Source organism: Argentina silus (genome assembly GCF_951799395.1).
Source record: "Argentina silus genome assembly, chromosome: 8".
NCBI lineage: Eukaryota > Metazoa > Chordata > Actinopteri > Argentiniformes > Argentinidae > Argentina > Argentina silus.
In genome coordinates, this window is record NC_139662.1 from 18,656,176 (window position 1) to 18,680,126 (window position 23,951).

The window sequence follows — 23,951 nt, forward strand, 5'->3', positions numbered from 1 at the left end:
CCACGCTGTAATTTACAGCCACTCTTGCATGCTGAGCCTTTCCTTGTTATTAGTCATCCAGTTGAGCAGAGCTAAGGGCCGATGCTGGGGCTGATTGTCCTGTCAGCATTTCCCACTCATCTCTTTGTGACACTGAACTCAGAAAAGGGCGCTCCATTGTGTTCCAAGCAGTATTTTACCCTCCCCTTGCTGTTTGTCATGGCACATAATTTTGTTAGTTGCTTGGTAGGGAGGAAGGCATTTGCAGTTTATGCTTCTGTACTCTGTTATTAAACTTTCATACGCAGACAGTTGCAACAATTAACAGTCCTTACAATGACAGAGTTTATGCGCCGGGTTCCTGTCCTTTGAATGCGGCTATTCTCTATGCTGAGGGAAAATATCCATGTTTCGAAAGAACACAGAGAGAGACAAACATTGTTTTGTGAGATTTACCAACAATTCTTATTTAGCCTAATATTGTAAACAAAACTAACATATGCTTTTATGTTGTTTGATGCACACATTACACACCACAGGGAGAGCAGAGCATGCCAGGCTTCTAGAACAGGAGAACGTACTGTGCAACATCAATAAGTACCTTACATCAATACGTGCTGTATCAACCTCATCAACAATATCAGGAGTGTCCTCTTTCCTTTAGTCAGCATGGGTGCTCAGAGATAGTTCCCAGAATACTGGGATCATGTCAACACTTCCTGTTGTTTTGGTAAAAGCCTTTTAGATTTTCAATTCTAATGTTCTGTAAGACTCTTCAAAGCAGTACATCCTTCCAGTAATGTGTTTGTGGCATCGATTTTTAAGGCCATCTTAGGTTTAACTCTGATACTGTCAGTTTTACTACTAAGAAGTCTTCCAGTAATGGAAGGCCCTGAATAAAAGACTTGCAACCTTTTTCCAGGTTGGCGACTCACTGAATTGGAGACAGCAGAGGAAGAAAGGGGATATAAATTATGCACCATGTCAACGGTTGTGCCTCTTCTGAGTTTCGAAAATTGTACCCATTGTTTCATTCGTGTGACACTGTATGCAATGTAGTTGAGTTACTGACTGACCCTTCAATATTAAAGCCACCACTCAGCCCAATCCAGCTCAACGCTACAATTCCAAATAAGGTGCATGAAGTTATCACTCAAAATTGCCATTGACAATTACAGTACAACAATGTCATCCAAATATACATTTACTCTGTATCTTTTCATGAAGTTTAAGACAGACAAATGAGGAGTGACCTGGATATATGGTCATTTCCCAGACCTGTATCCTAATCTAAACGTGCAAATATTATCTATTATTTTTCGTCATATTATCAGACGTAATTCTCATAGCTATTGATACAAACGGAAGAATCCTATTCGTCACATTATATATAAGACTTAATCATCAAAGTCATGACACAAAAATAAAGGATGGTAGGTTGGAGGCCGGAATACCGAAGGGCGTATAACCAAGACTTGCAACCCGAACTTCGCAGGTTGGAATCTGCCTTGGGACAATTTTGACAAAAGTGTTTTTAATTGTTTTCTTTGCTAACTGTTGTTGCTTATGTTTGCTAATACCTTACCCTGACAACTTACACTTACCCTAACCACTTTGAAGCTATTCCCAACCCTAACACCAACCATAACCCTAACCCTTACCTCAACCACCCGAAAAATAAAAAGAGCTGGTGATTCAGGTGAGGATATATACTTGTTTATTTCGTGCAATTTGCTAAATGGTGCAATATTGATCATACTGTTAGAAATCCCCTACTGTACCTATGATGCTGTTGCTTTCAGATTAGTCTCCGTTTAGAGCAATAAAATATTAACACTCCCCTGTTAAGCATAACAGAGAGAGATTCAACAAAAACACAGACGTGAGGAACAGCCACAGCATACGGTATGTTAATATACCCTATTATGAGCCTTGCAGGTCAATCACAGCGTAGATTAAGTCGTTCTCATGTGTGCAGTGACACTGTAATTGCTTAGTAATTGTATTAGGTAGTTTTTGTTATTAGTAATTACAAGTAATATATGGAAGTGTTATTATAACACAGGTGAAATGTTATTACATAAGTGAATTAAGGAGCAATCGATTCTTCACTTGTAATAACCCAAAGTTCAATTGCCAGATGCCAGAGGAGCATTACTATGTTACTTACTACATTACTTTGCAATAATACTTTACTATTACCACATCATTACTAAGCAGACATAAGAGCAATTCAGTGTACATAAAATGTACTGTACAGTGTACAGTAAATAATCACACTCCCAAGCTTAACAGGGAATGTGGTTCTTTGGAGGTAGTGATTGTGATGTTCCTACGCAGATACACCACCTGATAGTTCTGCCCTTTGTGTAATATAATAATAATAATAATAATAATAATAATAATAATAATAATAATAATATAGCAGGGGACCATATATACTGTGTATAACATAAGGAGCAGTGCACCTTTATAGGAGGTTAATAAGAGCCCTGTGTGTGTGTGTGTGTGTGTGTGTGTGTGTGTGTGTGTGTGTGTGTGTGTGTGTGTGTGTGTGTGTGTGTGTGTGTGTGTGTCTGCAAACACAAAGCAAAATGAAAGAAAATGAAAATGAAACCTTTGAGATATTTCACCACAACTCAAGTATACGGTATCTTTTCCCAAAAACAATGTACCTACCATCACTGCAGCACAACCAGTTGTGTGAATCTTGTTCCAGTTCTGTTCTATTACTGGAGTATACCACCTCTTCAAATGTTGCTCTGACAACTTGGGTTTCTATTCTAATGCATATGAGCTCTCAGGACTAAGGGAGAATAAGCTTGCGATATCTGTTTGTTCCCATGCAAAACAGCTGGCTTTTGCTTTCATGTTTTCTTCAGGCATTTTTCATGCTGCTCTCTGGACAAATCTGGGATCTTTCTGCCAGCTGCAAAAGCCATAGTGTTTTTTGCTTTACTCTTTGTTCGGAAAATAATTACACTTCAAGACATTGCATTCAAGCAAAACAGCAATGCATGGGTTTAAGAGTCTGTTCCAATTGATAAAACAGCTTTACAAATCTATGTTGGTGCTTTACCTTCCAGAACAAAAGAAAAGCTTCCATACTACTAGCATAGTACCTTAGAATGCCTCTATCGCGCGGGCGTGTGTGTGTGTGTGTGTGTGTGTGAATGTGTGTGTGTGTGTGTGTGTGTGTGTGTGTGTGTGTGTGAGTGTGTGTGTGTGTGTGTGTCTGTGTGTGTGTGTGAATGTGTGTGTGTGTGTGTGTGAGAGTGAATGTGTATGTGAGAGTGAATGTGTATGTGTGTGTGTGAGTGGGTGTTTGTGTTTGTGTGTGTGTGTGTGTGTGAGTGGGTGTTTGTGTGTGTGTGTGTGTGTGCCAAGACATACCTGTGAAGTTGACATTGCGAATGAACTTGAGCAGCAAGGTTCCATTAATGGATTCCATCTTGGAGCAGAGGCCCACTTTGCCAGGACAGAGCTCTTTATGCATGTTGTGCAGGGCGTGAGCCATGGCATAGACAGCATCAATCACAAACTGGACTTTCCCCTCCTGCTCGTAGGATGAGTCTTTTCCGATCCGCTCGTGGTCTAAAGGGACACAGGGACAGAGGCTTCTGTTAAATACATCAGACAACGTAACCCTTACGTCAAACTAGCTGACTCATACAGTACAGAATATAACACTGTCTCACCAGACTTTACACAAAGTGTGTATCGAGACAGTCAACATAATGTTTGTAGAAAAAAAAGGGGCCGATCTTGGATTGGCTGAGCCTGTGCCACAATCAACCAACATGAGCGTGTAAGGGCTTGGCAATAATAACAAGAACTGTGAAATCAAGCAAATGATAGCCCTTTTAGAGTGTTCTGATTGCTTTATTGTGAATCGACCCTTCTTCCCTATATTTAATTTAGCTTGGCATCAACACATGTCGCCAATGACATGCTATTTGCTATTATCAATCAGAGAAATCCTTTTATGGTAAATGCGGCTGGACACGATAATAAGGCTTTCATATTTCCTTTCCTATAGTGGTCCAATGATTGGAGGCGAGGGCCCCTTAGAGGCACTCAACGAGGCTCATTTGGTGAACGCACAGCCAGAGCTCAACCGTTGTCACTGCACCCAGCAACTCTTATCTCAACTGGTGGCCTTTGTCGGTGATGCTGCTCATACTGCAGTGCCTCAATGGTCCTCCTCTGTGGCTGTGGTCCTCCTCTATGGCTCAGTTGGTAGAGCATGGCGCTAAGAATGCTTAGGTTGTAGGTTTGATTCCTGCTGGGACCATAGATACTGAAAAACGTGTGCACTCACTGCGACGTAAGTCGCTTTGGATAAAAGCGCCAACGCATATAATAATATGTGACCCTGATGTGTGCAATTTAAATCATAGATCCTTTGAGGCTAACCGTCATCTTTATTTTTGGAAAGATTAATCCGATAAGAAAGCATAGAGGACTGGCAGGTCTTGTTTATCTGATTCCCTGTTCGTAGCAACACAGCCGCAGCAGACCCCAGCTCCCTTAATCAAGGCCAGAGAGTGTGATAGAGTAGTCAAGAAGGACTCAAAGACAGAGCAAGACAGGCATAATCATTCTCCAGTATTAATGTAATAAGTTATGACAGGTATATATTAATCATAGCCAGAGTTGTTCTAACGCTTTAAAAATGTGTTATTCACCAAGCAAGGTTTCAATTAACATCGTGGTCCTTCAATTAGTTGCTACCTTGTCAGATAGCCTGCATGGAGAGAGTGACAGTGGGAGACTGGGCTATGCTTAGGGAGGGGCTCAAGGGAGGAAAGAAACACAACCAGTCAAGGTCGGAAATTGGACCTCACTGCTCCATAACATCTGAATTAGTATGTAATAAAAAAAAAACTATCCTGAAGTGTTTTCAGTTGTTCAGAGTTATGTTTAGTTATTTTTAGTTTTCAAACATTTTATTTTCTTAACCCATCTAATGATTAATTGGCATATGTTGTACAGCGTAAATATATTGCTAGCTAGTCTTGGATGATAGCCAGAGATAAGTTACAGGAGAGAACGGTGTGGCAGAAGTAACAGAACCTGATTGCTCCTGGTGCATGACAAGGACAGCTCATGAATAGTAATTGAAAATGATAAGAAATCTCCTACTACATTCCCATTAAAGTGCGATGAGGAAATTATGGTTAATATAACAATTATCTAACCCATTTTAGTCTGACTAATATTGTGGAAAAATATTGTGGTTACGCAACATTTTGATGTCGACACATGGCTCATTTTCATACATTTTACACCTATAGCATTGATTACTCAAATCGACACATATGAGGAATTATGACTGACAGCACATTTGTTTAAAGAAACAAGCATTACAAACCGGAAACATGCAAATAAGACCGCCCCACTGGCAGATACAAAAGTAACGTTGTGGTGGTTTTCTCTGTGTATTTAATTTCAACTCACTTAACTTAGGAATGAAATTACAGTTGCTAACAGTAGAGGACATATTATATAAGTTGTTTATCATAAAATATTGCGGTGCCAGCTCTATCAATCTCTGAGTAAATAGGAAAACAACTTTCATCACGGCTTTCATCAAGTTACTTTCATCACGGCTCTCTCTTCTACCATTATTGAATTTACACATACATTAAAGTCCATAACAAAATTACTTATAACTGCACAGTAACGATGTGATTATAGAACAAAATAGAACACAGGGTTCTGTCTCTATTGCATGTTGGTCTATACAGTGCATTCGGAAAGTATTCAGACCCCTTCATTTTTTCCACATTTTGTTGTGGTACAGCCTTATTCTAACACGGATTAAATTATTTTTTTTCCTCATCAATCTACACACAATACCTCATAATGACAAGGCCAAAACAAGGCCATGTTTTTAGAAATGTTTGCTAATTTTTTTAATTATTTTTTTGTACCCTTCCCCAGATCTGTGCCTCGACACAATCACTGTCAACTGTGGGACCTTATTTCAACAGGTGTGTGCTGTTCCAAATCATGTCCAATCAATTGAATTTACCACAGGTGGACTCCAATCAAGTCATAGAAACATCTCAAGGATGATCAATGGAAACAGGATGCACCTGAGCTCAATTTCGAGTGTCATAGAAAAGGGTCTGAATGTGATATTTCAGTTTTTTATTTTTAATAAATTAGCAAACATTTCTAAAAACCTGTTTTCACTTTGTCATTATGGGCTATTGTGTGTAGACTGATGAGGAGAAAAAAAAATTGAATCCATTTTAGAATAAATCTGTAACACAACAAAATGTGGAAAAAGTGAAGGGGTCTGAATACTTTCCGAATGCACTGTATATAGTTTTGTTGTTTTTCTCTATTTTGTTGGCGGGGAGCCTTCGCCTTAGTAAAATAGCCATGTCTTCTTTCCTTATTTAGGCTGATAAAGTCACCTCCAGCCCTGTGTTCAGTAGAGACCCCTGGAATGCACTGAGATTGTTTTTCCATTCCATTACTTATTGCTAAAAGGTCAAAAGAATATGTCTACGATGGTAAGGAAATTAGTTACACCCAAACAAGACGACTACACAGGAGCCACATTTGGTACTGTTAACTGTTAACATTTCTTAAAACTAAAAGGCTTATTCAACCGTGCCTTGGGATCTAGTAATGAGTCCTCCCTACAAAATACCGGCTATATGGCTGAAGCTGTGCAGTTTATAATGGCCAACATCATTATCTGAGGACGCAATGACTTTACTCCATGAAATCAATGGGTGAGTATCAGAACACTTGGACAAGCTAGCTAAGGGAGTAAAATATGGGTTATATGTGACACTCTGTTATCATGTCTGACAATTTCTCAAGACCCTGTTAAAGCAAAAGCAACAGGATCAACATCATCTGCAAGGCAGTTCAAACACTTCAGTTCAATGAAAGGATTTTGTCAGATTGCTTACGGGGGATGTCAATGCTTGATGCTAAATGCTTGATTTGGTTGAATTCAATACTGTAGGTGGACTAAATAAGGATTTGCATATGTATATTTTCTCATGCAAGCTCTCCTAGTCGTGCTTGAGATAAAGCTGGAAATGGAAGATATGTTACTGTACTTACTTTTTATATCATATATTCACATATAAGTACATTCATACTACTGGGCTTACTGGTTCAACATAACTGCGAATTATATTTTTAATTATAAAGTTTGAGAAAACACAGAAATAAATACAATGGGTTTTATGTTCTGTTCTTAAAACCCCCGAGCCTGTAACACAGTGATGGTCTCACTACAGTATAATCACCCTGGTGCCCTAATATGCCTTCAGAAGGTGGCCTCTATGGTAGCCAGTCGCTGCTCCGTGATAAATGAAAGCCTGTCACACATTACTCTGGCGTTGCGTTGAGTAAGAATGCCACTGCCCTGTGGTGACAGGTATGATAGAAATGAACAGGCAGTGCCATCTAGGGGACGGTGTCCCTGCCCACTTTCACTGCGCCCGCTTGCTTCCCCCCGGACCTTGGCTTCCAGCCCTAGCCAAGCTCCCTCTCATTCTCACTTTGGCTCTCGGTGCCTAATGCGCTGGTGCTCGAAATGTAAACAAGGACAGGATTTATTAGATTAGATTTTAAAAAGCATGATGAAGTAATTGATAAAGTTGCTCAGCATTTTTGTTTTCTGCAAGCCTTGTAAAAGGTGTATCTGGCCATATCTTATCTAACCAGAGGCACTTAATGTTAACTAAGGCTGGCTTTCAACAAATGAATCGGTTTTTTTTGTTTGTCTCGCTGCTGTTATCTCCAGTCTGTATCACTATTTGTCCACGCTAGGAGAAGCAATTTAACATCTCCGACAAGCCACTGAATGTTTAAGAAGCTTGAATAAAAAACGGCCATTTATGGTGTTGTAATTGCATGCCACAGGCATACCTATAGTAAGCACACGCACGCACGCACGCACGCACGCACGCATGCACGCACGCAAACACTCACACACACACACACACACACACACACACACACACACACACACACACACACACACACACACTCAGTAATAGGGTAAGAGCCGGGGCCAGGATGGGAATGCTCTGATTACTGAACAGGGATCTGCTGTTCATAGAGTAAGGCTGCTAGAAAACAAAGCATCTTTACCATCGACGCCCTCTCTCACAGTTGACACAGCTCTTTATTGTTCCCTCATGCTTTATCGCTTACAATAATACGCATTAATAAACTATGATTAAATAGTATACAATTCATACTGTAATGAAGTATTCTAGCAATTATCAACATTTATAATCATACATAATCACAAGGTTGTTTGGCTTTTACTTTCCAGTTCATGAAGGTTCTTCTTCAGTGATTTATTTTAAACATTTTCTGAATCAATCAAAAACAATTTTGCACAACTAAACGCTTCCACAGTCTGCAAATGAATATCCTTAAAGCAACTGCCAATGCAACACGTGCTATAGTAGTTGGGCAGGATGTTACAGGTTTGGACAATCTGCTGCTCTCCCCACGCAGGGGCTGACGTTTATTAGATGACAAAGGAAGAAAAGGGAAAAGCTCTGACTGGATAATGTGTTAGGCGTGCTGCCTGACAGACTGGATAGGCTTGCTGTGCAACACAGTCAAGGTTGCAAATGAAGACGAAACCTTCCTATCTGTTTATCTTTGATCCAGGGACATCTTCAAGGCGAGCCTTGTGAGTTTGAGGATGACTCAGAAGAGGCCATATGTTCCTAGCTAACTTTCATTTAATTGTTGTTCGTGTATCAACATGTTGAAGTATTATTGTGTAATGTCGTCTATCGTTATATATAATATTATTTGATTAGTCTGTTTTAATTCGTTTTATTTTGTTTCAATGACTTGCCTGATTCTCAATGATATATATTATTTGAATGTTGCTTTCTTTCTGTTTGGAATTGTACTTCTGTTGATGATTTCTTCTCTTGTTAAGTAGCACTTTACATGTTCAGAAAAGCGTTATACACTTAAAGGTATTATTATTATGATTATTATGATTATTATTATTATTAAAGCTGGTGAATATCCCATAACTTTGGAGAGGCTGCATACCATATACAGTACATTGACCGTTTGTAGTTGACCGATTGCATGAAAATGAAGCATATTATCCCTAATATTTAACATTTTGAGTCATAATCATCTCAAGAGCTAAAGGTCTATAATCTTTGATTACAGTAACAACATATTTTGATTTATTCTGTGTGTGTCATTAGAATAATTAACAACACATTCGGTCACTGTGGTGGTCACCAAGGCTTAATACACACTGTAATCATCATTAGTCGTCACTATAAGCATTTGACATGGTGTGGCTAGCAAAATCATTTCCCCCAAACTCAAATTAGCATGGCATGTAGTATCTGACAATGGAACTTTGCGTTATACTGACTTCTCCAATGAGGACCCTACTGTGTGTAATACATGGGCAGTAAACAGAAAGCTTTAGTTCGCTTGGGAGGCACCTAATCTTTTGTACTATTTTATTGGATTCCCTTCCTCTATGTTCCAGAGAGGATCTGAGGGATTGTCATCATCGACCAGAGGGATTCATTCTGTTATGGACTGGACGGTGGATTGTCCTTTTAGCTGTTTAGGAAGTCTTGAGAGTCTTGAGAGTCAAATATGAACGTTTTAGGACAAAGATTTCTGCTGAGGAGTCGCTCTGGTGGGGCTTCTAAAACTCACTGGACTAATTGGACATCAAAAGCCATTTCAAAGACTGTGCAGTTTGGCAGGGTTCATTGTGCATGGGCTGGATTTAGCCCTACGTTAAGCTTCAAAACACAACTATACAATTATAATTAGACTGTCGACTGACTTTGATGAGTGCTGAATCCACTGAAGCTCAGGCAGAAGACCATTGATGTGTCCCCTCTATGGGCGATAGCTAATGGCATTGCCTAGTGATGTGGATCTATATGTTTGTCAGCAATCAAGAGGGTGAGTTTAAACTCTTATCTTTTAACTCTTTGGCCCAACCGGAAAATTCATCCATGTTGTTGTTTTAATTGTAAAACGGTGTAAACATGCGATACGATGATGATGTGTCCGAAACCCTGTCCCTCCTTCTCGACACATTATTCAACGGAAATAGTCAATGACCTCAGCTAATGAGAGATAAAACAAGATGGTTGTGTGGATGAGGTCAGCTCTGCATGTGGCTGACACTCACTACTATGTTCACAAATACAGTTCAGAAGCTAGAAAAGCTGCACTGTACTGTGGCACAGTCAAAACCATGTCACCCTAAGTCAAGTTTGTCCCATTCACCTTGCCGTAGTAAGGGATCAAACAATGCAACCGTGCTGCAAGTGGAACTGCATGATGAGAAGCTTTGCAAGTGAAACAACACTGACGGCTATTAGGTTCAAGTGTGTGTGACCCGGGCAATGGCTTTGATGTAGAGTGCTCACCTCCTCCATTTTAAGGAAAGAGAATTGGCCACATCTCCCTCCAGAAAAAAGTACAGTGCATCATTGCTTGAAAATACATCATCGGTGACATGTAGTGAACCCATCACAACCATGAAACTGCATCGAGCAATGACCTGCAAAGCAGTGGGCTAGATCATTTGTTGTCTCCATACTGACTAAATGTATAAAGGCTGAACATCGACTTTTGTAACTTTTTAATAGAACACTTTCTGTGCTGTTTTTCTGTGTTGTTTCTTTCTGGAGGTTAGGGTTAGGGTTCAGCTTACGTATGTGTCTACTTGAACCATTACATCTGTGTTGGTTCTCAAGAGAAATGAGAGTGCAGCCAGACATTGCTCGATCATGGAAGATGGCCTTGGATGGTTACAGTGAGAGCTTAGCCTCAGATAATCAAGCAGCCATCCCCCCCATCCCCTGCTGGCCCTGATGACTCATGACCACCGCGAGGCTGAGCAACAGAGTGAGTCAGGCCTGTTTGCTTGACTCCTCACCCAAACAGGCAGTCTCACCTTGGGCTGACGTCAGTAGCAAGCATTGCACCTGCAGAAACTGGTCCAGTACCGCTGTGTGTTCCCAGCGAACTGTTATTTTAATTCCAGAAAATGCTGTATTGTCAATGAAATGCCAGGGGTCTGCAAAGGTTGGACGGATGTGACTTGACTCAAATGTGGTTATTGATGACCATGAGGAATGCAATGAGTGAAGAATCAGAATAGGGTAACAGAGTGATCTGAAACACTTTCAAAATGGGGATAATTAACTTGAAATGCAACTTCAAAAACTGTGAAATTAAATTGCAATATTTTGCATTACAAATGATAGGAACCATGTGTCAGTATGTTCAGTATTGTTCGTGCATGCATAATCTGAGAGGAATCTTGTGCCATGCTACATTGTGTGGAGTCACTTGCTCACTGAAATTGAGATGTTTGTTGCCAATTTGTCTTCCTTTACATCAGATCAGCCACATCAGAGTTTAGCTATGGTCATTCATTCATGCTTGCCTTTATCACGTTGGGGTTAGGTTCACTGGATAGCGCATGATTGTGTGATGAACTGTGTATGGTCTGAGGAGATCACATGACCACCTCCAGAACTGTTCAAAGGGCAATGGGATAGACCTTCAGCAGTGGAGGCTGGTATCAAAAACACATGTTTGATAAGAGTTCCTCATTCCGTTCCGTGCATTACAATGAGCCTATCCTCAGAATTTAACCTCTACCCGCCTCCCTTGACCTTCAGTCAGGGTGTAATTATTAGATATATTACAAATTGTATTCCATCTGTACATCTCATTTCACTTGTTGGATGTCGTTTTTCAAACGCACCAACAGATTTCCGCGGCGAGAGATGCAGTGAACCCCAACACATTTCTTGTAACCTCATTTTACTGGATTGTGACCTGAATATTTGTTTTTTTTCTGATTCGGTAATCCACTCCCAGAAGTGGATGTCAGTCATTATCAGAGTTAAGCCACAAAGCTACATGTGACGTGATTTATTGAAATATTTACCACTAGTTCACTTCTTATAACATCATCGCCACTGAGAACACTCTCAAGCTGACCTCCTTATGTCTGTGGCAGTCTTTACAAGTAATTGCCCATGATTCTCCAAATCAGCTTAATGATCAAAGAGCAATTTTGCTCTAATCTAGTTTAATAACTCCATGCAATGAATCCACGCAGTCCAGCTAGTTTTCCTCGTCAGATGGCGCAGAACTCTCTGACTCTCACTCCAATATCAATGTGAGGAATTAGAGTACTTATGGGCTTATGTGGCTTATGACCTGTCTGCTGTGCTATCGATTGGCTTTCGTCAGCATCTGGCCATGGGACACACTGAGCCACACAGTGACCCACAGGTTGGGGTGGTGTCACCCACAATGTAAACCTAGGCCCCGGGCCAGACGGTACAAACAGTGACATTTGGACTGAGACCAGCGGTAGGAGCTGAATTATACATCTGGACTCTGGGGCCTTTCAACCTCTCAGTCTAGACTCTGTATCCTAATGGATGAGGTAGAACAAATACAGCAACTGCCAGCTCAGTAACTCAATAAGTTGCAGTTTCTGATAGCTCACGGTTGTGGAGGTAGCTCTACACATTTTTTGGGGGTGTTTTTATGCCGATAGCATATGCGTTGAGGAGCAAGTATTGTGATCATTGTTATTCATGCAAGCCACAGAGACCGCTTGCGAGGAGAGCCTGTCTGCAAGATGCCATCTGAAAGTGCTCCTCTGCTGCATGAAAGGATGGTATAATAACAACAGGATGCTCGCATTAGTGAAGTGAAGTTCATGCTTGTAGATAAGATGTCCCCGTCAAACTGTTCCCCTGCACTACTGTGAACTGAGTGGGAACACACCTTTCAGGGTGTTCATATAAGTTGGTTCCTGCAGGTGCGATGCTTGCTACTGATGTCAGCCCAAGGTGAGACTGCCTGATCGGGTGAGGAGTCAACTGAGAACCGGATGTTTTTCCACAATACAGTCTCATTGATTTGCTCTAATTCAATGTTATTTCATAAACAATAAGTCAGGCACCTTGCTAACACATTTTCTATGGTTAATGAGGTGGAGGCGTATCGTAAGGGACCACTGTGTCGTACCACAGTAATGATTCTGGTAACAGTACTCGTTTATCAACCCATTGATGAATTGTAGTAAATGCTTTGTACCCCAAATTACAATATAAGTTAAGAGTACCCTGAGATGAACTTGTAATTCTATTGATGTACAGTAATAATATGTTGAGCAGACAGGGAGTGTTTAGATAGATGTTTGAGTTATTCAGATATCAGTTATAATGGTGGCCATATGGCCTCAATACAGTTAGTTTTGAAACAGCCAACATTTGTAAATTGATGATGCCTGAGCCAAGTAATGCCTCTTTACATTTTTCACTATATAATCCACAAAAACAAAATGCAAACAAATTGGTATCCATCCTCGTCCCTGTGGTTTCTACCTAAATGAAATGGAGTGGTTTCAATCCCAGCTTCTTTCGTGAAATAGGAGTTTCAGCAGTTGGCCAATAACTGGTTGGTGAACAGCTCTACAGCAGAGATCACAGGAGAATATTCCTCTTTCTCAATCTCCCTCGGAGGGTTTTGAGAGCTCTCATTTAGGATGCTAATTCAAATCATGTTGGCTATTAGAAGCAGTCAATCATCTTTCACAGGGCTTGTTTTTACAAAAACACAGTAATTGATTTGGTGCATGGTACACATGTCACAGGAGCGAACAGGAGGAGGTGATGGAGAGAGAGAAAGAGAGAGAGATAGAGACAGACAGAGAGAGAGAGAGAGAGAGAGAGAGAGAAAGAGAGAGAGAGAAAGAGAGAGAGAGAGAGAGAGAGAGAGAGAGAGAGAGAGAGAGAGAGAGAGAGAGAGAGAGAGAGAGAGAGAGAGACAAGATGGTGATAGTGATAGTGATAGTAGTTGGGGGTTGGGGGGTAGGGGGGGGGATTCTGAGTGGAGTGGGTGTAGCTCTTTCCTGCACAAAATTACAGTGCCCTTGGGGCCAGTCGCTGGAAGAAAAAGGACGGTAACAATTCCACTCAAGGGCTGCCACCATGACAACAGATGAAAGGTATAGGCAGAGAGAATTCAGTTCCATCTCTTCCTTTGAAACGTAGGAGGAGACTGGATGTCACTTGAGAGCTTCTCACTTTTTTGTGTTGTTCAGAAAGCCCACAATTAAAGAATGGGCTTAATTGGCTAACATTGTGCTCATACTGAATTCACATGCTGTGTTTTTCCCTTTCCAATTTCTCTGGCCCCCCCCTCTGACATTTCGGAGCTGAGGCGATGCAATCCCTTACTAGTTGGATGATTCATGTAACTGAATCTTTGCATTATTTCCTCCGGTAGCTCCGCCACATTTAGCTGAATGTGCAAAACGAAATTTGTTTTCTTCCTTTCTTTCCTTTTTTTTAAAAAACTAAAACTAATCGCCATTTATTAGAATTGTAAATGAGGTATTCACATGGTGATGGTGTGTGCGTGTGTGTGTTATAATTGTGTACTATACAGTATGTACTGTCAGATTAGTGGACCTTGGCATTTTGTCAACCATGAGTATCGGGCAACATGCTGTTTCAGCAATTTTGAGATTGATGCATTGGTTTGTGGAAAATACACTAAGTATTAAATTCACCAACAGACAGTATAATTTGTGGCCTTCCTATTATCATCTAATTACATGGTTAGGGTCTACATTAATGGTCATAATCATAGATTAGTTAGTTTTGAGTGCATACCAGGATCATATTTACAGCTTTTTTGTGCTTCAAATACTTTTGGTGCATTAAAGTATAAAATTCAGAACTAACACCCTGTTGTTGTAAACAAAAGCTGTATTTCCCACCTCATGCATTAACAGAAGTACAGTGTGTTTATTAACTAGAACATTATGACTTAGGCCATGTTTCTGTTTCTCACCCACTCTCTTTGATCGCCTGTGATGACCTAGAAACCCAGCCAGCAGCAAAATGGAGGACATCATTATTTTTATACTAATTTAAATCATTTTGCATCACATCAATTTGGTTGAGAAGTAAACGGTTGTCTCCAAGACAGACCAAAGATGTATCCCAGTAAAATAAGACAATCAGGGATTCATTAATGACAGGACATGTAAAAGCCTTTTGATTTAGCTTTGAATTATTTATTTGCATATACAGGGCCCTCCAAGTATTGGAAAGAGGAAGCATTAGTTTTTTTTTTAGCTCCATAATACAACAGTTTGGAATCAAACAATTATTATGGTTAGTAGAGATTCTCAGCTTTAATTCAATGTTTTTTTTCTTACAGATTTGTTTCACTATTTAGAAAGTACAACATTTTAAAACACTCTGCCAATTTTAGGGCTCTAAAAATAATATAATGTCCATATAAAGCACTCATGTTTAGTATTTGGTCGACAATCCTTTGCAAGCAAAAATTGCCTGAAGTCTGGGACACATTGACCCCACCAGATGCTGTGTATATTCTCTGGTGATGCTCTGCCAGGCTTGTATTGCAGCCATCTTCAGATGTTGCTTGTTTTGAGGCATGTTCAATCTTACTGTCAATGAATTTGGAGGCATTTGCTTGTACCCAAGCAGACAAGATGTTTCTGTACACTTTAGATTACATTCTGCTGCTGCTATCAGCAGTAACATAATCAATTAAGACAAATTAGCCAGTGCTAGTGGCAGCTATACATGCCTAAACCATTACACCCCCTTCTACCATGTTTCACATATGAGGGGGTATGCTGTAAATCTTGGGCAGGTCCTTTTTTCTCCAAACCTTCCACTTGCAATCACTCTGGTACATGATCATATTCATCTTATCTGTCAACAAGACCTTTTTTCCAGACCTCTGCATGCTTTGTAGGTACTTTTTTATCAAACTGCAACCTGACGATCCCTTTTGAGGATAACTAGTGGTTTGCACCTTGCAGTGAAGCCTCTGTAGTTCGGCTGGTGGACTATTCTGAAGATAGTAGTCTCTGACACATTCACGCCTACTTAATTATGGTGGGTACTCCTCTGCATCCACTGTGTAGAGGTCTGCCTTGGCCTATCAGCCTGTTTGCGATTGCTGAGGTTACCAGTGCTTTTTTGTTTATGTTCCAAACTATTAATTTTGGCAAGCCTAAGGTTTTGGCTACGTTTCTGATGTTTTTCTATGATCTTTCAGCCTAACAATGGGTTCATTGACACCTCTTTGGTCCTCATGTTGACAGACAACACAAATGATGAGCCTGCACAAATGATGTGACAGAACACACGAGAAACCAATTTTCCAATACTACTGGTTCCCTAAAAAAGAGGGACTATGCATAAAAGGGTTATAATTTCTAAATGGTGAAACCAATCTGAAAAAAGAAACAATTGGATTAAAACTGAGAATCTCTACTTTAACCTCATAGTATTGTTGTATTTGTTGATTTCTAAACTACATAGATTAGATTTTTCTAAACGACAAATCTAAACTGTTGGGGTATAGAGCTAAAAGACACAATTATTCCTCTTTTTAATATTTACGGAGGGCACCACTACTATTGCACTGTAACTACTAATGATTGTATATGCCTGGAGCCGGTAGGAGTATGTCCATTCTCTTTGTACTACTACTATGTTGTCACATCCAGGATACATATGTCTGTAGCAACATAGCACCATCCCTTAGCAAAGCGAGCATCTGAAAAACCATTGAGATCCGCGAGAGTCGAAATTAGCTGTTGAGATGTTGAGCCTGGCTGTCTCTACACATTCTGATGAGATGTCTCTGCAGCAGGCCTGTTTGCTGGGACAGTATCACAGCTTGAGCTACAGACTCTCAGCGTTTCTCATCAAAAGACATTAAATACCTTGGACAAGGACTCTGATGAGGCATCTGCTTCAAAAGGCTCTTGAATCTTGAATGTATTTTGCCTTCAACACTTAACTCAACCTCATACAGGTACTGTAATACCATAGGAGCTTAACGCCTTTCATTAGACTGCAGACCCATTTTAGTTTTTAGATATTCACAGCTGAAAATCAGCAGGGACTTCGCACAGGGAAATAATGTCCAATACAAATACAGTAAAAATGTGTAATGTGGCAAGACTTTATCTCTGCCATGCCTTGACAGACAAGGTGAAATGTATGTCCTGAATGTCTCTCTGCACCAAGACAGAGACTGGTCACAGGCTTAAAAAAAAACAATCTGTCCAGTCTAGACTGTTCAGAACGTGATGTGTTACCGGACTGGGAAATGAAAGACAGTCCAGCTTGGAGAACCCACTGGTTTTAATGACCCGAGAGCTTGTCTGTAATGTGCTGATGGGATTTGCTATTGATTATGTTTTTAACTTGTGTAATCGGCCAGTTTTGTTGATTGCTATTGTATTGCATTTCAGATTGGACTTGGCGACCTAGATGAATGGGCACATTTAATCATGTCTAACGGAACGAGGGAGAACACATCCGCATCTCAAACTCTTCACTTCCCCCCCCAAAAAAACATCCTAGCTCATCAAACATCTCTGCAAAAATACTTGTGGGAAAAGGGGTTATAGCTTTGAGTATCAAGCACACAGAAATGTACAACTGTAATAAAACAAGTCAATTTGGTTGCCATTGTACTTTCAAAATACCTGTACATCCCGTATTACCCTACATCTGGTCACACCTGTAAGCACAAATTCTATTCCGCTGAATTGAACTGCAAGTGGCTTTGCCATGCATGGTATACCATGTGTGTTCATCAGGCACTAAATGAGTCCATTGCTTAAGTGATATTTGAATATGAATTGCTATCAGAGTTTCAGACATGTCACAGAGAAAATGTTTGCCCCTGTAACCTGAGATGAGTTATTAACTATCAGGTGTATGTGTGTGTGTGTGTGTGTGTGTGTGTGTGTGTGTGTGTGTGTGTGTGTGTGTGTGTGTGCATGTGCATGTGCGCACATGGGTGGGCGGGGGTACATTAAAAAAGGGAAAAACCAATTCTTACTTGTGCATTTTTTTATGCCAGATCCTTTCTTCAGAGCGTGCCGGCTGAGTTTGCACTGGAAATTGTTCTCCCAGTACTCTGCGAACCAGATATTCCTCCTATTGTTGTCTAATGTCCGGCTGATGAAGTAGCGATCAAACCCTAAAGAGATCAATGACAGTCACGGTGAACCTTGACCCCCAGATCATCTACCGCAGAGATTAGTATTGGAATATTAGATGGAGATACTGTCTGACTTTCGCAGGACGTGTTTTGCACGTCTTGTGAAAGTCATGCTGCACTCTACTGTACTTGCACTCTGTGTTTGTTATGGAAAATCTGTATATTTCACTAGCATAGTCACTGACACTACAGTACACCAGGTAATAGACAACTCTTCATCCTTGCTTGTTTGACAATGGTACATAAAGAAATAAATGAAATAAATCATCAATACCTCGGATGGACTGGCGTTTGGGTAGGATTGTGACGGCGCCTTCCGCCATCTCTTCCAGGTTCAGCACTGGGGAGATTTTGGAGCCCCAGCTGTCTGAGCCCACCCACAGGAAATGTCCCGTCTGGTTAGCCTTTTTAGCTGCTTGAAGAAGCCGCCTATGGGATAGAGAAAGAGAGAACGTGTCTACTTTATAATCTCCCTCTTACAATTGTAACATGAAACATGAAACATACAAACAGTTATGGCAGTTATGACAGAAATAGGTTAACACAAGGTAGGCCAAAGCATCTACGTTCAGTATAAAGGGTGGTTTGTTTCGAGAACGAGCAACCCTTGCTGTGGTAGAGGTGTGGTGCAGGTGGATGCTCCTGCTGCAGTACACCAGGCTTTGTCCTCCCCTGCTAATGGAACTCATTAAGAAGTAACAGAGGAGGGAGTCATGATGAGCCAGCCGGCAAACCCTGCTGTTCTACCAGGCTCTGCACCTAATTACTCCCCTTGCTGCCCCGAGGACTATGGTCTGTTCTTACTACAACAGCAAGGTAGAATGCAATTTCCCTGTGCTGCCCTTAAAGGCAGGTGTACAGCTTCGATCCTCAGGGGCAGCAGTCCTGGTGATTTCACCCTTCCTTAACTTGGGATTGATTTGTTCTACCTGAGAAACCAGTTGCGTGCCCTCTCCAGTCAATCAGGGAAACAAAACACCAACAGGACTGCAGGAATCAAGGGTCTGGGTTTTGAACATCCCCTAGGACCGGGATCTGATAATTACATCAGCCAATACAATACAGACCCCTTCTACTGAAGTGTTATCTCATTTGTCATTCAGCCACCCCACTCACCCCTACAGTAAATCCCCCTCAATTAAAAGACTAGAGAGTAATTCATTTTTTGAGTATTGGCCTTTCTACTGCCACTAACTGAATAAATATTGCATAATCTGAGCACTTGGCTATGCTGGGTAAGAAGTATGTGTATAAAAAAATAAAGAAAAAACAGTAATTATTGAAGCTGGAACCCTGTTACTGGAGTCATTGTTGCTGACTGTCATTTGCAGTCCTCCTTAAGGTCATTTGCAGGACAATTTTGGTTATCACAAACACCAGGTGCTCTCATACTGCATGGTGTTTAGTGAGGAGGCATAAAATCCATGCGAAATTCACTGAAATACGTCGCTACTGCACCTTCAGGGGAAAAAGATGCAGTAGACAAAAAAATATCCTATTCCCGTTTATTGCAATGTATGTTTTGTGTTTTCATTTATCTTATTGCCCCTGCCTGCAGTTAGGTCTCCGCTAACCTCAGTGCAGACAAGTTTGAGTTCTTATAAAATAACTGCCAACTGACCTTGACTAGGGTTGAAGGGTAGAGCAGGCATGCAGAGCTGAAATCCCCCCGGCTTTCTGTAATTACTGTATATCCAGACTATTACCCTTTATCAGGCTTGGATTAAGTCAATGAGCACCGGGTCTTCTGGTCCGGTTATCAAGCATCTAAGGCATCCCCAATTCACTGCCTACACCCTTACAGAATACACCTGGATAATGTGAAACTCTTCTTCTAGACAGGAATTGCAGTTTAACGTACCGTAACACAAAACAATTCCTTTTTGTGCATTCTAATGTACGCCAGGACATAAAAGGACAAAGTCATTTGATGCAAAACACTTCTTTTGAAAACTTCCAGTATTGGTTTATTTGTGTTACTCGAGTCAGCAAACCCGATTCGTCTTTTAATCCTATTACCTATTACTGCATAGAACCTAAAAATCCCTGTGTTTGATGTCTTGCCTCTGAGGTCTTATTATGTGGCACATATTTCATAGTCCCCCAAGCTTTTTGAATAACTCTGAATTACTTATGTATACTGTATGTGAGTAACATTTGAATAAAGGTTTGTCACCTATATCTGATATTCTTATTGCAGTACAACAAGTTCACAAACAGATTTTAAGAAATCAAATTTGCTATACTTTTTTGCTGGTCTCTACTGCTTACCTCTCCACAAATTTCCCCTGTCTATATTTGCATTCTGTAAGTTACCACAGTGCTTTATTTTGATTTATTTTATTTTGCTTTTTGCTTTATTTTATTTAACACTGTACTGGATGGATGCTGTGGGTATGGAATGGCAGAAGGCAAATGCTGAACAAACTGTCAGTGGAAGGGTTGTGTGGAAAGTGTGTTTGTGTGTGTGTGTGTGTGTGTGTGTGTGTGTGTGTATGTATGTTTAGTGTGTGGGTGGGTGGGTGGGTGGGGGGGGTTGTGTGTGTGTGTGTGTTTGTGTGTGTGTGTGTGTGTGTGTGTATGTGTGTGTGTGTGTGTGTGTGTGTGTGTGTGTGTGTGTGTGTGTGTGTGTGTGTGTGTGTGTGTGTGTGTGTGTGTGTGTTTGGTAGTGGTGGTGTGTGTGTGTGGGGGGGGGTGAGTACAGCATGTTCACGTACTACTTACACCCACACATTGCAGCCGCTGCATGATCAGGATGTGATTCCATTGTTGAGTAAAAGATGAAAGGTGTCCAATTGTATGTATTGTATGTACTGCCATGAAGGAAATTACACATCATGCTTAATGATGTAACCTTAAAAAGACAGATCTAGAATGCTTTTTCAAAATAATGGCAATAATAATGGATGTTATACACGCTCAATGAATAAATACAAGGTTTAATAGCTTCTTTGTGGCATCAAGTGACAGTCTACAGCACTTACCTAATGTCATCCTCGTTGGTGAAGAGAATGACAACCCGCGCGTTGGGGTTCTCTCTCAGTCTGCGGATGATCTTATCAAACTCTCCAGGCTTCGCTTCACGTGGTATCTTCACTGACTGGGAGATGCACACGCCTCCTGCAATCAAGACAGAGGATGGATACACAGGTGAGTTTTGAAACTGCCGAATCGAGAAATTGATAAATGACACAAGCAATGTGGCTAGAGTTTTTCTGTCGTCTGAAGAGTGACACTTTTACTTCGACAGACATTGCTTTTTCTCATGTTATAAAACATTTAATGTAAAGTGGTGTAGCCTGAGTATTATTGAAAACTTCTGTACAAGGAAAACCTCTTTGCTCAACCAACACAGTGAATCTAGATGCAGTGAACTAAAGATTGTCCAACATTAGGTACTATAAGTCTGGCAGATCATTCTTGGAATCACCCTCTGGGTTGCTCTGCATGTACTGTATCTTCTCAGTGTCAACGGAAAGTAGGCCAAAAATAATGGAGATTTCACCGCCTCCGCCCCCCCCACCCCCCCACCCCCCCCCATCCCCTGCGGTCCCCTCCCTCCATGGAGTCCTCCTCAAACAAACAGCTAATACCACTCTATCTTCTGGAGTTGTTTATAGATGGCTGGATGCAAGATTAAAATTGTGCAGGTGTAATATTTCACAGCATGAGGAATGCAAGGTATTAAAAAATGTTTTCATTGACCACAAGGGCCAGATTTGAGACACGGAGACCCATCAATTCAGTTTATGGTGCTGCCAATGAGACTGGTAAAATTGTGTAGCAATTTGGGGTGAACCCACAGTAGCTTGTAATTGAAAATGCTAGGACTGGCTCCATTTGGACATAGTTGCTAATTTTTCAGTAGCACTTTACATTCCAGCTTGGAATAAGGATGGAGTTGGCTCTTCTATTGGAATTAATCATATTTCCAATGATATTCACCACAATATTTAATTCAAGCTCCACAGCTAATGTTGGAGCTAGCTCCTTTCAACTGAGGCTAATGTTTGCTTATTGCTAACAAACCTATGATTAAAATATGTTACTACACAGCTACAGTATCTGTACTTAATGTAGCAATACTCTGTAACTTTTAACTTTGGAAATAGTCCTTGGTGACCATCAAAAAAATGTTAAATAGTTTTAGATGGTTTGTATCACTTCAATGAGTTGGCTTTTCTTCTATTGAAAGAAACAACTGCACAAAAGCCCCTGACAGGAAGCGACCTCCTTGTGAAGGACAGACCACTTTTACATTAACTGCATGGAAATCAACCATAAAAACTTAATGTATCAGACTTGGCAGCTTATTACTGTGTTACATTTAATGGATGCACATAGGTAGCCTACGTATTGCCACTGACTGAGCAACCATGGTCTTAAAGGTTAAGGTTAAGCTTGAAATGGGGTACAAGGCTATAACACTATGGAAAAGGTAATATAGCATTTTCTAGATCTGATTCCACCTTATTTCATAGTAACTACCTTCTCTGTTTCTGTTTGCTTTTTTTGGCAAAATAATGACATGGAAACTACTGTCCAACTCACCTTGTAAAAACAAGGTAATTGTTTTTCTTGTTATTGGTAACTACAGGTAACTGCTGGTTATTACCATGGTTACCACTATGTCATTTCCCCCTTATTCTGTAATATAAAGTGCAACTTATTTTTCTTTCCATGTTTTCTATGGATTTTAGAATTTTGGCAAGATTCAGCATATTTCTGAAAATATTTTAGACTTATCATGGTTTTAACTCTGGGATGGTGAGATGACCAAATATCACTGATCAATACAATGTTTATGTACACAATATCTTTGGGAGGAATGAAAACGCATGCCAACACAAGGCCATGCCTGTGATCAATAACACTATATGGAACTTTAATCCGATGCTGTCTGTTCCTAATCGTGTGTTATGCATTGACACAAATAGTACACTAACACAAATCCCTGAGGAGGGCAACAACGAGACCTACCCTGCTACGAGACATTGGTATTGAGCACATGTCTAAGAGTTCCAGACGTCCATTGGTTACCAACAACCCAAAGCTTTCTAATTCCCAGTGAAACATTTCGGGAGAGTTGTTTTGTCGCCTTGCCAAAATGCCACGGAGTGTATGTGCATGCTAATGAGCTCCCCCCTTTCCTGACCAATACAGAGCTGGCCCGCCGAGCAATCAATGCAGGAATAATACCCTCTGGTTCAGTGCACGGCAGCTCTAGAGCCACACCGTGGATCATAAAACAAAGCCTGGCTCCAGCTCTGATACTAATAGGTTGGGAAAGTGGAAGTGGGAGAAAACAGTAGAGAATATCACATGAGGAGTAATAATGGGGGGGTGACAGCTTTGCTCATAGGGACAAAGGGTCACTTCCGGTTGAAGTCCTCAAGGTCGTCTTCAGCTCAATGAAGTTCACATCACACTGATGTGGTTGTACTCCACATATAATTAATTGTTGATGGAAATGTGTGTCTTTTGCTGTGGTTTCTACTGCTGGTCATGCGTGTGACAGCCAGTACAAATACTGGCCATGCATGTGACAGCCAGTACATATACTGGCCATGCATGTGACAGCCAGGACACGTACTGTAGCACTTGTCCCGTGTACAGTATTCACAGGGGTGGTTCATCGTAACGTGTTGGTATGATGAGCGGACCCAGGTGCGGTGCATATAAAGGAGGCAGACGAGGTGGCAGCGATACCAAACAAAAGGATTTTTACTTGAAAGTAGAGTTGGCAAAACAGGATACAAACACAGACTTTACTCGAAAACAAAAGGGAGAGAACAAAGTCTCCAAAACAGTACTCGTACAGATTCAATGGCTTTCGTATCTCAAGTGACCAACACACGGTGCACACACTG

At 40.8% G+C, this 23,951-nt stretch overlaps 1 protein-coding gene across 1 annotated transcript in view; it reads right to left on the minus strand.

The window, feature by feature from the left end:
• The window catches only part of LOC310808671 (metabotropic glutamate receptor 4-like), a gene marked incomplete at its 5' end in the record, with an annotated part of 117,742 nt that overhangs the window by 19,747 nt on the left and 74,044 nt on the right, over positions 1-23,951 (minus strand). The window contains 4 exons of the mRNA XM_083675704.1: positions 3,373-3,573; positions 17,920-18,060; positions 18,356-18,510; positions 21,066-21,201. Coding sequence (XP_083531830.1) covers positions 3,373-3,573; positions 17,920-18,060; positions 18,356-18,510; positions 21,066-21,201 — 633 coding nt within the window. The remainder of the gene's footprint in view (positions 1-3,372; positions 3,574-17,919; positions 18,061-18,355; positions 18,511-21,065; positions 21,202-23,951) is intronic.